The 13055-nt window shown below is 42.7% G+C and overlaps 1 protein-coding gene and 1 long non-coding RNA gene across 2 annotated transcripts in view; one reads left to right on the top strand and one right to left on the bottom strand.

Annotated features, from left to right (window-relative positions):
- Nucleotides 1-13055, top strand: part of bcl11bb (BCL11 transcription factor B b) — a 36600-nt gene that overhangs the window by 1347 nt on the left and 22198 nt on the right. Inside the window, exon 2 of the mRNA XM_052052731.1 lies at nucleotides 11093-11476. Within this exon, the coding sequence (XP_051908691.1) occupies nucleotides 11093-11476 (384 nt within the window). The remainder of the gene's footprint in view (nucleotides 1-11092; nucleotides 11477-13055) is intronic.
- Nucleotides 1474-3415, bottom strand: LOC127592220 (uncharacterized). The gene is made up of 3 exons (XR_007960080.1): nucleotides 3042-3415; nucleotides 2699-2954; nucleotides 1474-2556 (listed from the first exon to the last, which is right to left on the bottom strand). It is a non-coding gene; the product is annotated as an uncharacterized LOC127592220 (long non-coding RNA).

Below are 13055 nucleotides of genomic sequence, written 5' to 3'. Positions count from 1 at the left end.
GCCGCTGCGTAAAAGATTAAAAGTGTCCTCTAATCCGAATCTGAATATCAATTTGAAACATTCATCGTCTCGGGTGCTTGCCTGCTGCTCGATCCAATTTGATAGACGAAGGCTTAATCGCGCTAATTCAATGCACACCAGCTCATGATGTAATCTGTGGCCAATTTTATATTTTTTTTATGTGTGTGTTACAAATTATTGATCCTCATCACTTAGTGTGACAATTGAGGAGCTCTTTCATGCTATTCCCTTTATTATTGCACTTTTATTATTGTTATTATTACAATCAGCGAGCCACGTTGCGCACTTTGCATTATTTTAATTAGTCAAGTTGATTCATGTGCAGACAATTAATTTTAGAGTGTGGAAGGGAGCAAAAAAAAAATAATAATAATCCAAACTACAGTTGCACCTCAGGGTGTGTGTGTCGAGTGCCAAGAGTGTTCATGTGTGTGACATTTACCTGCGTGCATTAAGACCAAAAAAAAAAAAGTTTGCATATTTTCATTTGTCAGCTGCAGGGCATTCAGTGTGTGTGTGTGTGTGTGTGGGGGGGGGCATAATACTGGGGGACAAATTTGTGGCGTAACAGTTAAATATTTCCCACCCCCGCTCGCAGCCATGGGTCACTTTGTTTGACGTCTTTTTTTTTGTGTCACTTTGCATAACACACACACACACACACACAAGCACAAACACACGCTCACACACACTTGCTTTTGAACTTGAGCCACATGGAGGTGTCAAGACGAGCAACATGGTTGGCCGTGCAAAATAGAAGGGCCTCAGTCTGGTCCTACCTGTTCTGTACCACACACACACACACACACACGCACGCACACGCACACATGCACACACAGCCACAGACACAAACACAAACAGTGCAGAAGCGACAATGTTTGTCTTGTTTACTCAGGTTCACTCCAGACGTCTAAAAAGATGAGTCAAATCATTATTCTGTGTGTGTGTGTGTGTCATATAAGAACGCGTGTTGAACGGAAGCCTGAAAGTCATCGCAGTAGGGCAAAAGCCGTACGCCAAGGCCAAACCATCAACATTTTGCTCCCAGTGAAGGTTTAAGTGGCTTCTTTTGCATTAGCGTAATTCTGCTTCAGAACTGACAACTGCAATGCACGTTAGAAGTGAACATGTGTACGCATGCGTGTGTGTGTCTGTGCGTGTGTGTGTATAGCGGAAGTCTGAATGTCACCCCCAGTGTGCCCTACCCACCTCTGCCAAGGCAAAGCAATCACAATTTGGACGTGGTGAAAACACACGTCTGCTTCATTTTCTTCTGTATTTTGGGTGTACAATGAAAATTAATATTATATGATATTACATCATATCATATATCGCAACTTAATGCTTCACATACCTTTATGCGTATATAAAAAAAATTGAATCGCACACTTCAAACCAGAAAAAAAAAGAACAGTTGTAAAACGTCATTGAAGACATTTGAGTAAATTTGGTTGTCAACCCGACAGTCAATATATTTTAAAAAATAGAGACGAAAACAAATAACAAAAACTACCACACACAAGTCTGCATACCCGTTTTAAATGCAACCTTTCGGAGGGTGATTGATTGATTAACTCCAAATGAAGTTTTGATGTTCTAGTAGGCTTTTCCTGACTTTTTTTGTTTTGTTTTGTTTTGTTTTTTGCTTTTTGCTTTCTCGCAGAAGCCTGAAGGTTTCGTGCTGACGCGGACTGTTATTTGAAGCCGTTCATAATTCCCTCCATCTTGTCTGAGGCCCCAGTTCCAGCTGTGTGTGACAGCCTATCACACATTTTCCCATTGGTGTTTGGGAGACTTTGAGTGTTATTTTTTTTCTCTCTCTCTCTCCAAAATTTGGAAACGTTTGTTTCAATGAAGTTGAACAGGTTAATGGCGGAAAAAGTTTTCCAACGATTTATCGTAATCTGATGATGTTTTTAATCGCACAAGAATCTGACATTTGAACAGGGGTGTGTAGACTTTTTCTATCCACTGTTTACATGTCCAGGGTGTACCCCGCCTCTGAGACCAAAGTCAGCTGAGATAGGTTAACCCTAAACCGGCATAGTAAATAAACGGATGCACATACATTTGATTAATTGAATATAAATAATAAAAAAATGTGTTGACTAAAAATGGGAATAATAATCCAAGATCTGAATTTGAATCAACAGTGAAATTTCTTCAACCGATTGCCCTAAACACAGAAATATGATTTTTCCTGTTTGTTTACGATGACGTGTTATGAAACCGAAGCGGAACGTCGTCATCATTTTCTGGTGAGCGCGGCGAGCAGGCCGCATTTCATCAAGCCCAACTTGTTCTTGAACTGCGTTTGGGGACGAACGCAAAAGCAACCTCGCCGCCGGCCAATTCCGATTCGTGTTTACACTCAGGCAACAGAGCAGGAGGACAACACACACACACACACATGTGTAAAAAAAAACCAAAAAAAAAAACGGTCAAACTGTCTCACTTTGGACTTGAGTTTGTCACTTTGGGCTGTTTCCTTAAGGTGGATTGTTCCGGTTATCCGGAGTCGGATCGCACCTCAGGCTGGAGGAGGCAGAGGAGATTTGATTAAGTCAACACATAATGAGCGGTTATTGTGGTCTTTTTTTTTTTTTGGAGGAATAATGTAAAAAGGTTGAGCGCGAGTTGAGGTGTCAACTGTCAGGCGGGGTGGGTGTCCGCTTACAAGAGAAGTCGCCGCAGGTGGCCGGAGGCCGCCATTCTGACAGTCGTTGGGAGTCGCACGGACGATGATGATGATGATGATGATGAGCCCTGCGGGGCCTTTGCGCCGAGGGCACCCCCTCGTTGGCGCAGAGAACCAGAATGGCAGCATATTTCTGGACAGGTGTGCGGAGAGTCACGGAAATCGAGCGCCTTTGTCGTCAGAGCCGCCAGCCTCCCTTCGTCTATTTACAAGTCGTCAAATAAGCCTGGAAGATCTAAAATGCAAAAAAAGAGAGAATGTTTTTCTTCAATTAAAACCGATGGTCGGAAGTAAATGGGCTTTTGTGTTAACGCCCTCTTACTATGAAAGAGAAGGAGTCAGAAATGCGCATATCTGTTTTCAAACTGTTGGGAGTACAAGTCAAGTGTCGTGACTCGTCGTACACATACGTGAAAATCTCCTGAGGGACAAAGTATTCAGTCAGTTTTCTCTCGACGGTCCAAGTGGCCGAAATTGTCGCGAGCGAGATTGAGAGACGCCATAACTCGAGTGGAGAGAAGAAATAACAAAACGGAGCAAAAAATAAACAAAGATGGGCACATGCCATGTTTTTAACATTACTCAACAGGCCACACCCCTTAAAGGGACACACGCACACACTGCACTACATCTGTTACAGTGATTACACGTTTTCAATCTTAGCTTATTTCTTGTTTTTATACAATACAGTGCTATTTAAACATTTCCAAAAATTTATAAAAATGTCAAACTAAAACAATTTGTAGGAGTGAGGGGGCCGAAATGACTCATTTACTTTCATTCTATTGAGATGCCAATCATTCGGGAACCAAAAGTTGAACCAAAGAATTAAGTTGACGGAAGTCACAGAAATTTGTGATTTTCCCAAAACTAAGTTGACCTTATTTTTTTATTTTTATTATTATTGGCATATAGTTAAAAATTAGATCAGAGGATTTTATAGCACACTATTCCCCCTGTCGCACCCCCCAAATTTATGAAGCTCCTCAACTATATTCAACATAGTTCCTCGGCAACAGAAGATGGTGCATCAAAGACGCGATTGGTCCCCAGAGCAGCACGTTGCGAAATGCGGGCGATGTTTGGTATCTTATCGGCAGTAAGCTTTCTCATTCAACCACGTCAACAATAATGTTTTTACGACTTCTATAATTTGAGGTTTGGACTCGGTGTCCGTCAATCCTCGAGCCACACACGCTGCCTTTAATTGCCTCATCGCGGTGGATTTCGCCACACCAGACTTACACCGTTGCCGTGCCTACTTGCTTCGTTTTTTTTTCTTCCAAAAGTAATACAATTAGGCTTCCTAATAATATCGCGAGCAGTTTTCTATTTTCTCCGGAGTCTGAGTGCTCATTTTGAGCAAAAGAAAAAGGATACCTGCCATGCGCGAGACACCAAAGCAGCAATGTTGACGCGGCGTGAGAAAAAGCACAATTGAGCCTTTCAAAAAAAAAAGTTCAACATTTCTTCACGTTCTGGTGAAACAGAACAAAACAAACCAAACAAGAACCGCGAAATGGGAAGTGAAGATATTGAAGAATTGTCAACCCTAAAAATGGTTGGTGTCTATTGTAAAGCATGTCCCTCCATGTGGTAAGTTTTTAGAAATTAAAAGCAGTGCAGAAACAATTATGTGTTTTGGATTTAAAAATAAGAACTATGGGTTAAACATGATGTAGAGATATTTCGAAAATAGTAGAAAAGAAAAAAAACGCTAATTGTTGCTTTCCAATATAACGGACGTATTAGCAATTATTCTCTTTTTAAAACAACAACAAAATATTCTTTAAGTTTTGGACAAACAAAAGAAACATGAAAATAAAACAAGCAAAAGAAAAAAAACATTTGGAGAAATTTGGAAAAGACGGAAAAAAAAAAATAAAAAGTTATCACCACATGATGTGCGCACTTACAACAGAAACAATTTTCAGGAAAAAAAAAATCGGACGTCCACATTTTTAGTTGACATTAAATTTGGTTTGGAAAACAAAGAGATCTTAAGATTTAGATGAGAAGATACATTCAAAGAACAAAAAAAAAAAATGTTTGGGAGGTATGCGTATGTTTACGTGCCAAAACCAAAACCAAAAAAAATTGTCACTGATAATATTTGGGGGATACGCGTTTTTCCAATGGTCTGAGTTAAAATGAAATCCCAAAATTGACCAAAAATCAACAAAAATACATGTGAAAAAAAAAATTCTAAATTTGACCAATGCTTTTCATCCGGCATCAAATTTGGGATGGGGAAAAAAAGAAGACATTCATAATGACAAAAATGAAGATTTAGATTTAGAAAAAAGTGACATTTTTTACAAGACAGCCACCAAAAAAAATATCCGAAACCCAACGTTTTGAGTATTTTATCACTCTTTTGTCACATTGTAACATTAAGCCATCAAAACAACAACAACACAAAACTCTCAAATATGACGCCCCCCCCCCCTGTGAGCTAGCTCGCAACCTTTCGCTATTCTTGCAACATATCGATTATCAAGCTAGACTGATAACATGGATTATCGTGATCATCACTTGGCAAAATCCCCACAAAGACGTTTTTTGTTGTTGTTTTTAGGCCTACCATGAACTTTAGCATGCGTTAGCCGCTTGACGAAAGGCGTCACTTATAACGGATGCGCCTTTCCCTAATCTGATCTGCACACTTTTTTCTCCCTCTTATTTGCACCATATGGCTACACGCACACACACACACAGAGTGTAAGTAAGCAGACGACAAGCTCACAGGCGTTGATTGGCTTCCGATTGGCTGTCGGCCATTTCACTTTGTTCCCTCATTTTGCTTGAATATTTCAGCATCGTCAGCCGAGCACATCTGATGAATTTTGTACGCCGCGCTTGTTCGCTCGCTCGCCATCTTATCGCGCAAAAAGTTTGTCAAACGCCGATGCCTATCTGCCCACATCGCGCCTCGTCGAGTCATCTACGGCGGGGATCGGCGGGAGCTCGCCCCCCACCCCGCCCCACCCCAGTCTGGAGCGCTTCGCCGCCTGCGGGGGCGGCGGAGGCTAAAGTGAGGCCGCTTGTCGTTTGAATTTTTGATTGCAGCCATCTGCGATGTCGTCGCTGGTGTCGTTCACTCCCATAGGGAGTGAGAATCACCCACATGCAATGCAAGCCCCCCCCCATTACCTACCCTCAACCTCCTGCCCCCCATTCCGCACCCACAGCGCCCCTGGGGGCATACTTGTGTGTGTGTGTGTGTGTGTGTGTGTGTGTTTTAGCGAGGAAACACAAGGATAGGAGGGGAAAGTGATTTTGTTTCGCAAAAAATTTCCTTCTCTAAATTCCACTGACATTGTATTTAATGGGGCTGGGGGGGATCTAATCAGATAAAAGCAAAAAGTGGGGAACAAAAAGCAAATGTTTGTAAAGTTGGAGAAATGTGACGTGGAAAAAAATGATGCAAAGTTTTGGATAAAAGGAAAAACTAATAACATACAATAACATTGAAATGTTCAAGTCAAGAAAAATAAAAGCAAAACAAATCACAAAAAAAGGAAAAAAAAATCAAGACGGAACAACCAAACACACAATAAGAAGAAACATTTAAAAATCACAAAAAAAGACAAAATTAAACACAAAAATGATGACAAAATCTCCTTACGTTTTTTAAAATTCAACTTTTCGATAAAAAGAATGAATTGCAAATCCCCCCCAAAAAAACAAAAAAAACCCCAAGAGCCAAACTAAGATAAAGCCAAGCTAAATTTGACACTGCTGTTTGTAATTGGACATCATTTTTTGGGGGAGTGGGGGTAAACAGGACCCCCCACACACCCATCCCAGCCTGCGCTCCCCTGGGGGCGTATTTGGTGTTTTGTTTTTTTCCTGGGAAAATGCAATCAAAGACAAAGCAGGAGTGGGGAGCAGCGTGGCCCGTTTTGTGCCAAATTCTCTCTCCTTTAAATTCCACTCAGAGAATTTTTGCCCCCCCCCACCCTCCTCTCGACCAGGCAGCGTTTATATCGGCCGGATCGCTACCATTAGGCTTTTTTATGAGATTTATTAAAGGCCATTGATGTAAGCTCGCAAAACACCCCCTCCAGCTCACTTTGAAGAACCTCGGCCGGAGCGCAAATTACGCTCACGGAACAAAGCCAGAGCCCTAAATAAGGTTAAAAATCAAAGAAAAAAAAAATCACTGTTATTATTAAAACTAAAGATGTTAATTATTAGCTACCCTTACCTTTCCAACCCCCCATGCAGCGTAACATTTTTTGCCTTGTCACATAGTCGTTATCGTCTTACTGTTGTACGGCTGAACCAAGAATCGCATTTCAAATCAATGTTGTCGAATGTTGTTTGTATTTTTTGTTGTCGTTGTTGTCACCTGACTTAATTGTCTTGTGTTTACACCACACTTAACGCGGTCCACTTTTGTCACGTCGTCAAAGTCAAAGTGTTGAGGACGTGAACAACTCTGAATTCAAGGCGAGGATGACACTTTTTCTTTCATTTGAGTTACCTTCAACTTTATTTTCGCGTAAACCAAAAACTGGAAGAACCAAACATGAACATGTTTATTGTAATTAAAATTAATAGATTGCTTGTGTTGCTTAAAAAAAATACATGGGGGGGGGGGACCTTGAAAAATCGCAATTGCAATACTGAGGGGGGCAAAAAAAACAAAATCACAATTACATTATTTTGAAAACCGTGAATTGCTGTTTCCTGATTTCTGTTGTGGTGTCTTTTCACTGTCAGTCTTTTCTTCAAATGAATGATGACTGCATACACAATAAATGCTGCAAACATTAAAAGGAGCATTTTTAATTTCACCATGTAAAGGCATGCTGATTTGGAAATTTATTTAAAAAAAATGTTGCTGTCCAATTATAAAGCCCAAATGTAAAAATATCAATTAAAGATGTTTTCTTTCCTAGATTTTTGAAAGAAAAAAAGTATCGACAATCAGAAAACTGAAGGAAAAATACAATGAAAACAGCAATTAATCACATGCACGTATGTTCATGCACTAATGCTAATAGGAGCTAGCAAGAGACCCTCGGTGGAGCTTCTGTGAAGATGGGGGGGGGGTGTGCAGTAGTGACGCCAGTGGCACATAGGGGGCGCCCTAAGGCTGCCGGACTCCCATTTGTGTGTGGGTGTGTGTGTGAGTGAGAGCAAGAGTGAGAGCGGGCCAAGCAGCTCGAGTTTCACGGCTCGACCGCGTGTTTGACAGGCTCTCACGCCGCTACAGACTTGAGCATGTTTCTTTTTTTTTTTGACCCCTTTGTGTGTTGTGTTCCTGGGCACGCACGCACACATACACATTCCCCTTTGCAAACATTCCATGCTTAGTTGCTGCCTGCATGTGTGCTTCCACACAGGTGAGAAAGGGGTGCAGCCTGAATGAGATGTCCGAGTCTGTCATGACTGTGCGCGAGTATGTGCAAATCCACTGAGTGACTGAAGTGGATTTAAAAAAAAAAATTTTTTTTTTTTAGGTATGCATATTTTTCTTGAGTGCAGCAGTTCCTGGAAACCAGAGTTTTGACTGCAGTCTTTTTTTTTAATGTCCTTCAGCTGAAAATTTGCTAAACGTGCATATGGTGACAGGCAACCCAACTCATCTGACAGAACACAGCAGTTTGGAAAATAGTGATAAGATCAAAAAAAAAATATTCGAGCTGTTTAATGTCACTCCCAGTTGAGATGAGTTGCTGTCAAACTAAACATCAAACAAAGAGGAATACATGTGAGGATTTCAAATCAACGTCAAATTTGCCGTCTGCTAGCTTTATGCTAACATATAATGCCAAACACAATAGATAGGCTGACAAATAGCAACTATATGCTCTTAAAACACGTTCAAGCAATGGATGTTTTAATTTTTTTTTATACTGCCATGTCACACGCACCATTTAAATCTTAACCTTCTATTTAATCACGTTACGACAATATGTTTTCATAAATTACAATTTAATTGCGTGCTTTAATTTTGTGTTCAGAGAATGTCTACTTGGTGTGTAAGAACTCGGGAGTCGAGTAAGTACCAGAGACTCTTCTTACTCAAGTATGCTTACGCAGCTAAGCTAACAAACAAAGTGCCTACCTTTCGTCCAAGCGGCACAGGCGACTCAAGTAGGTGGGCCTGGTGTCATAGTCAATTCAATGTCAGTCATAATCTAAAAACAAAATAAACACATAAATAAAAGTACATTTTAGCTAGCATCTAATCGGTCAAAGTAATGTTGACGATATCGGTATGAAGAATAGACAAAATGTGGAGAAAAAAATAACCGAGGACATGAACTCAATTTCGGACAAAAGGGCTACATGAATGGATCTAATGGCATCTTCACACGTCTTTTTTTTTAACTGACACAATATCACTGCAAAAAATTGTGTTTTCCGCAATGCTTTCTTCCTCTTTGAAATTTCCTGATAGTTTTTCTTGTTTTCCGAAAATGTTCAAAAGCAACTTGGCTAATTACGGTATTAGGCTAACGAAATATTCCGGCACCCTTGCTAAAGGCAAAACCTGGACGGCGACGGTTCTTATGTGGTCCGCGCGTTGCGCAGGCCATTTTCTATCATTTAAATACTCCGCATGGCTGGCTTCCCCCCGTCGCCATCTCGCCACCTGTCTCATCGTCTCCGCCGCAAATAGCAACGCGCCGTGTTGTTAGCTCGGAGATTTCCCCCTCTAATATACGGCGCACGTGCACGCCCGCAACATGGCCGCGGCGCGCATCTATTAGCGGCGCGTACGTGCGCCTTTCTCCACGAACGCCGGCCACAAGCTGTGTGATCCGCAGGTAAATATGCATTTGTGTTCCTTCGCCGCTGCCAAAGATGATGAGATGGAAATGATCTGGCAACGCGCCAGCCTTCCATGTCGGGAGCGGAACGAAGGCGAATGCGGGGCGGGGGGGGGGGGGTGCGAGGCTGTTTTTTTTTTTTTTTTTTCCGTAAAAGGGGGTGACTGAATAGCAAAACATTTGGGAAAAAAATGGGGGATGGAAAAGCGGCGCGCGAAGTTTGGAGGAGCGACGGTGCTCCGACAGTTTGAGATGGGAGATAATGGAGTTTAGGATCTCTGCAATGATAACACACACACACACACGCAGTCGTTATCTTAGCCTGAGCAATTATTAGAGATGTCATGTTTGGAAAGAAGGGAGATGGAGGTTGTGTGCATCTCTCCCAGGCATCAACACCTCTCCCTGGGTACACGCCGGCCCCAGACACCCCTTCCTCCTCCATGCCACCTGGAGCCTCCTCGGAGCTTCCGGCTAAGGGAAAAGGACATTTTTTTTTTCTGAGGTCATCCACTAGGGATTTGCGTTAAGCGGAGGGACTGTGTCGACGCCATAGGGGTGTGCACGTGTGTGTGATGGTTATTAATGTCCATGTCAGATGTGTGAAGAATGAGATTTACTCTGGTAACAGGACCTCTATAGATTTTATGTCTGCAGAGAATACACTGTTTGATTCACCTGCACACTCGCACGAACACCCACATACACACACACCCTATTTTTTTTTTGGTGCCACACACATGCATGCATGCACTCACAGGATGGATGCGGCCTTGTGTGTGTGTGTGTGTGTGTGTGTGTGTGTGTGAGAGAGACAGCGCTCTGCAAAAAAAGTGAAGGCCGCCAGCGGAAACCCAGCATGCAATGTTAAGATGAAGAGCTTCCTGGCCCCCGACACACACACACATACACACACACACACACGCGCGCGTTAGGCAGTGTTTTTGGATGCCATCCATGCCGATGTGTGGCAGATAAGGCAAGCAGGTGTCTGCGGGCTTGTTGTATTCCATGAACTTGGTACGGATGATGTCGGTTTCTCTTATCGGGTAATCTGGCGACCGGATTTTTTTTGTGTGTGTGTCTTTGTGTGCATTTGTGACATAGAACACTATCGGCTAGCATACAACCAGTTTGACTCTAAAAATCAATTAGGATGCTCCCTTGATCTCGATATAAGGTGATATAAATTGGTGAGGCTCGTAAGTTTACTCCACTTCGTCCAAATAGGCTTGCAATTTTTATCTGGCTCCACAGATGACAATCACAATGTGAAAAAACTAAACAAAACCAAAAAAAAAAAAAAATAATTTATGGCGCCGTTTTGTGGCATCTTGGTACCACGGAAGTCTAATTGAACAAAAAAGTGCCATCTTGTGGAATCTATAGGCAATTACAAAACATTTGCCTGGGTGCGAATTACTTGGATTTTCGTTATTCACCACAGGGCTCTGTACCAATCCCCTTAGTTCTTTGATTCAAATACACACTGTGACGACTTACTGTTACCCGTTTTTTTTTTTGCAGTCGTCTTTTCCTCGTCTCTGAATATAAACATCCGGGCATTGTCTTTTTCCTCCTGCAGCCGACGCCAATGATGCAACGGCGAGATCCCCGTCGCCGGGCCCCGCCGCCTCCCTCCGGGGCCCCGAGGAGCACGACCTGCTGACGTGCGGCCAGTGCCAGACCAACTTCCCTCTGGGGGACATCCTGGTCTTCATCGAGCACAAACGCCGCCTATGCCGCGGGCCGCCGCAGGGCGCGCCGGGCTCCTTCTCCGTCAAGCCCGGTGAGGCAGGCGGCGCCGCTAGCATCCCCATCTCCCCGCGGGGCCACGCCCTGGAGATGGGAAGGGGGCCTCCTCTAATGCCCGTTGAGGTGGGCGTGCAGGTGACGCCTGGCAGGGACGAGGATGCCCACAGAAGGCTGACTCCGGCCAAAGGGATCTGCCCCAAACAGGAGAAAGGAGGTATGAGGACACACATCTGATCTTGTCTTTTGGTATTAGTGTGGACATTTTTCAAATTTTACTCAAAAACACACAAACATTTTTTATAGCGAGGATATTTTGTCTGGTGGACATCATAAAATACCCTTGCATATGTTTCTTTTGATGTTAGTATGTCATAACTGTTCATTCTGAAGACATTTTGGTCACTTTTAGAGTTAGTGTGTGGAATAGATGCACTTGTGCGCACACACACACACACTTGGACTTGTCTTTCTATGCTCGTCTGGCACAGGCCTAGTGGCCATTTTTAATTGCGGGGAATTTTGGCTGGTTAACATGAAAAGTGTGAGAAGAGCTCACTTCACTTGCTCATGCGTGCGCACGCACATACACACACACTTGTGCGGTACAAACTTTGACATCAAACCGTTGTAATGGGGACATTTTTCTTTGCGGAGACATGTTGGCTGGTATTGAAAACTGCTTCGATAGGCTCCGTTTTTTTTTTTTAGAACGCGTGTGTGTGTGTCACCTGTGTACGAAAGATAGTTGCGTTTCAAAGAATCCTTGTTATTTTGACTGTGGCCTTCAGGAGGGATTAAAATGTAGCCACAGATGATTTCATTAGCCCGACTTGAGTGTGTGTGTGTGTGTGTGTGTGTGTGTGTGTTGTGTCACGCGCTTAGACGCGCGCACACCCACACAGGCCTGCAGGAGGTGAAACCAATTGGAAAGGGTGAGGAAGAAGGTGATGAGTAGGACACCTCCGCCTCCCACGTTCCCTAAACGCAGCAGCCTGCGCTTTAAAAATAATCAGCATAGAATATAAACCGTTTCATCGATGAAAAGTCAGCTTTGTACTTGCTGAGGGGAAGGAGATGGATCATCGGCTAACAGGAGGGGGGGGAAGTCAAGTCAGCGATGGCCATCAGGGTGGGGGGTTGGGGATTACATCCACGGGAGGTTGGATAATTTACAATTTCCACGTCGGAAACAATTAGCGCAGACGTGATGTCACACTCGTGTCAGAATAGGGAACGTTGAAAATACGCTCCTGGTTCAATTTGTCACGCGCGGCCGTCATTCTGAATGTTTACCACCAGCGCAAACACGCACAAGAGATTCATTCGGTCGCGGTGGTGACAAACGTGTTACATTTATTTATTTATATATGCAAAACAGGACATGAATAATGAAATTCAACTTTATTCGAAGAAAAGAAATTGTATTTTATGATACTGATTTTAATCCCTCCAAGGGGAAATCTTTTCAGGTGATCCCCAAAATATGATTGGGATTTTCAAAAAGCACATATTGAATATGATGTCTCAGAGGTCTTGGAAGGTTGCAAAAAAAAAAATTATCTAAAAAAAAACAAAAAATAGCAGCTGCAATTGTCACCATTAGCTTTTCTTTTTTGGAAGAATTTTTTCCACGACATGTCACACATGCATCAACGCCGCCGTATGTGAAATGTCTTTTTTTTCTGAAGCTTTGCACATGGGCTTCCTGTGGAAGACAGCAAGCGCGTTTTTTTTTTCTCAATGTTGCATCTGCGTGTGTGCATGACAAACTCTTTTTTGATTTTAACGTTTGT

Source organism: Hippocampus zosterae, chromosome 19, assembly GCF_025434085.1.
Source record: "Hippocampus zosterae strain Florida chromosome 19, ASM2543408v3, whole genome shotgun sequence".
In the NCBI taxonomy this organism is placed as follows: Eukaryota; Metazoa; Chordata; class Actinopteri; order Syngnathiformes; family Syngnathidae; genus Hippocampus; species Hippocampus zosterae.
The sequence above is the reverse complement of the archived record's forward strand: the minus strand, read 5'-3'. Positions and strand labels throughout refer to the sequence as shown.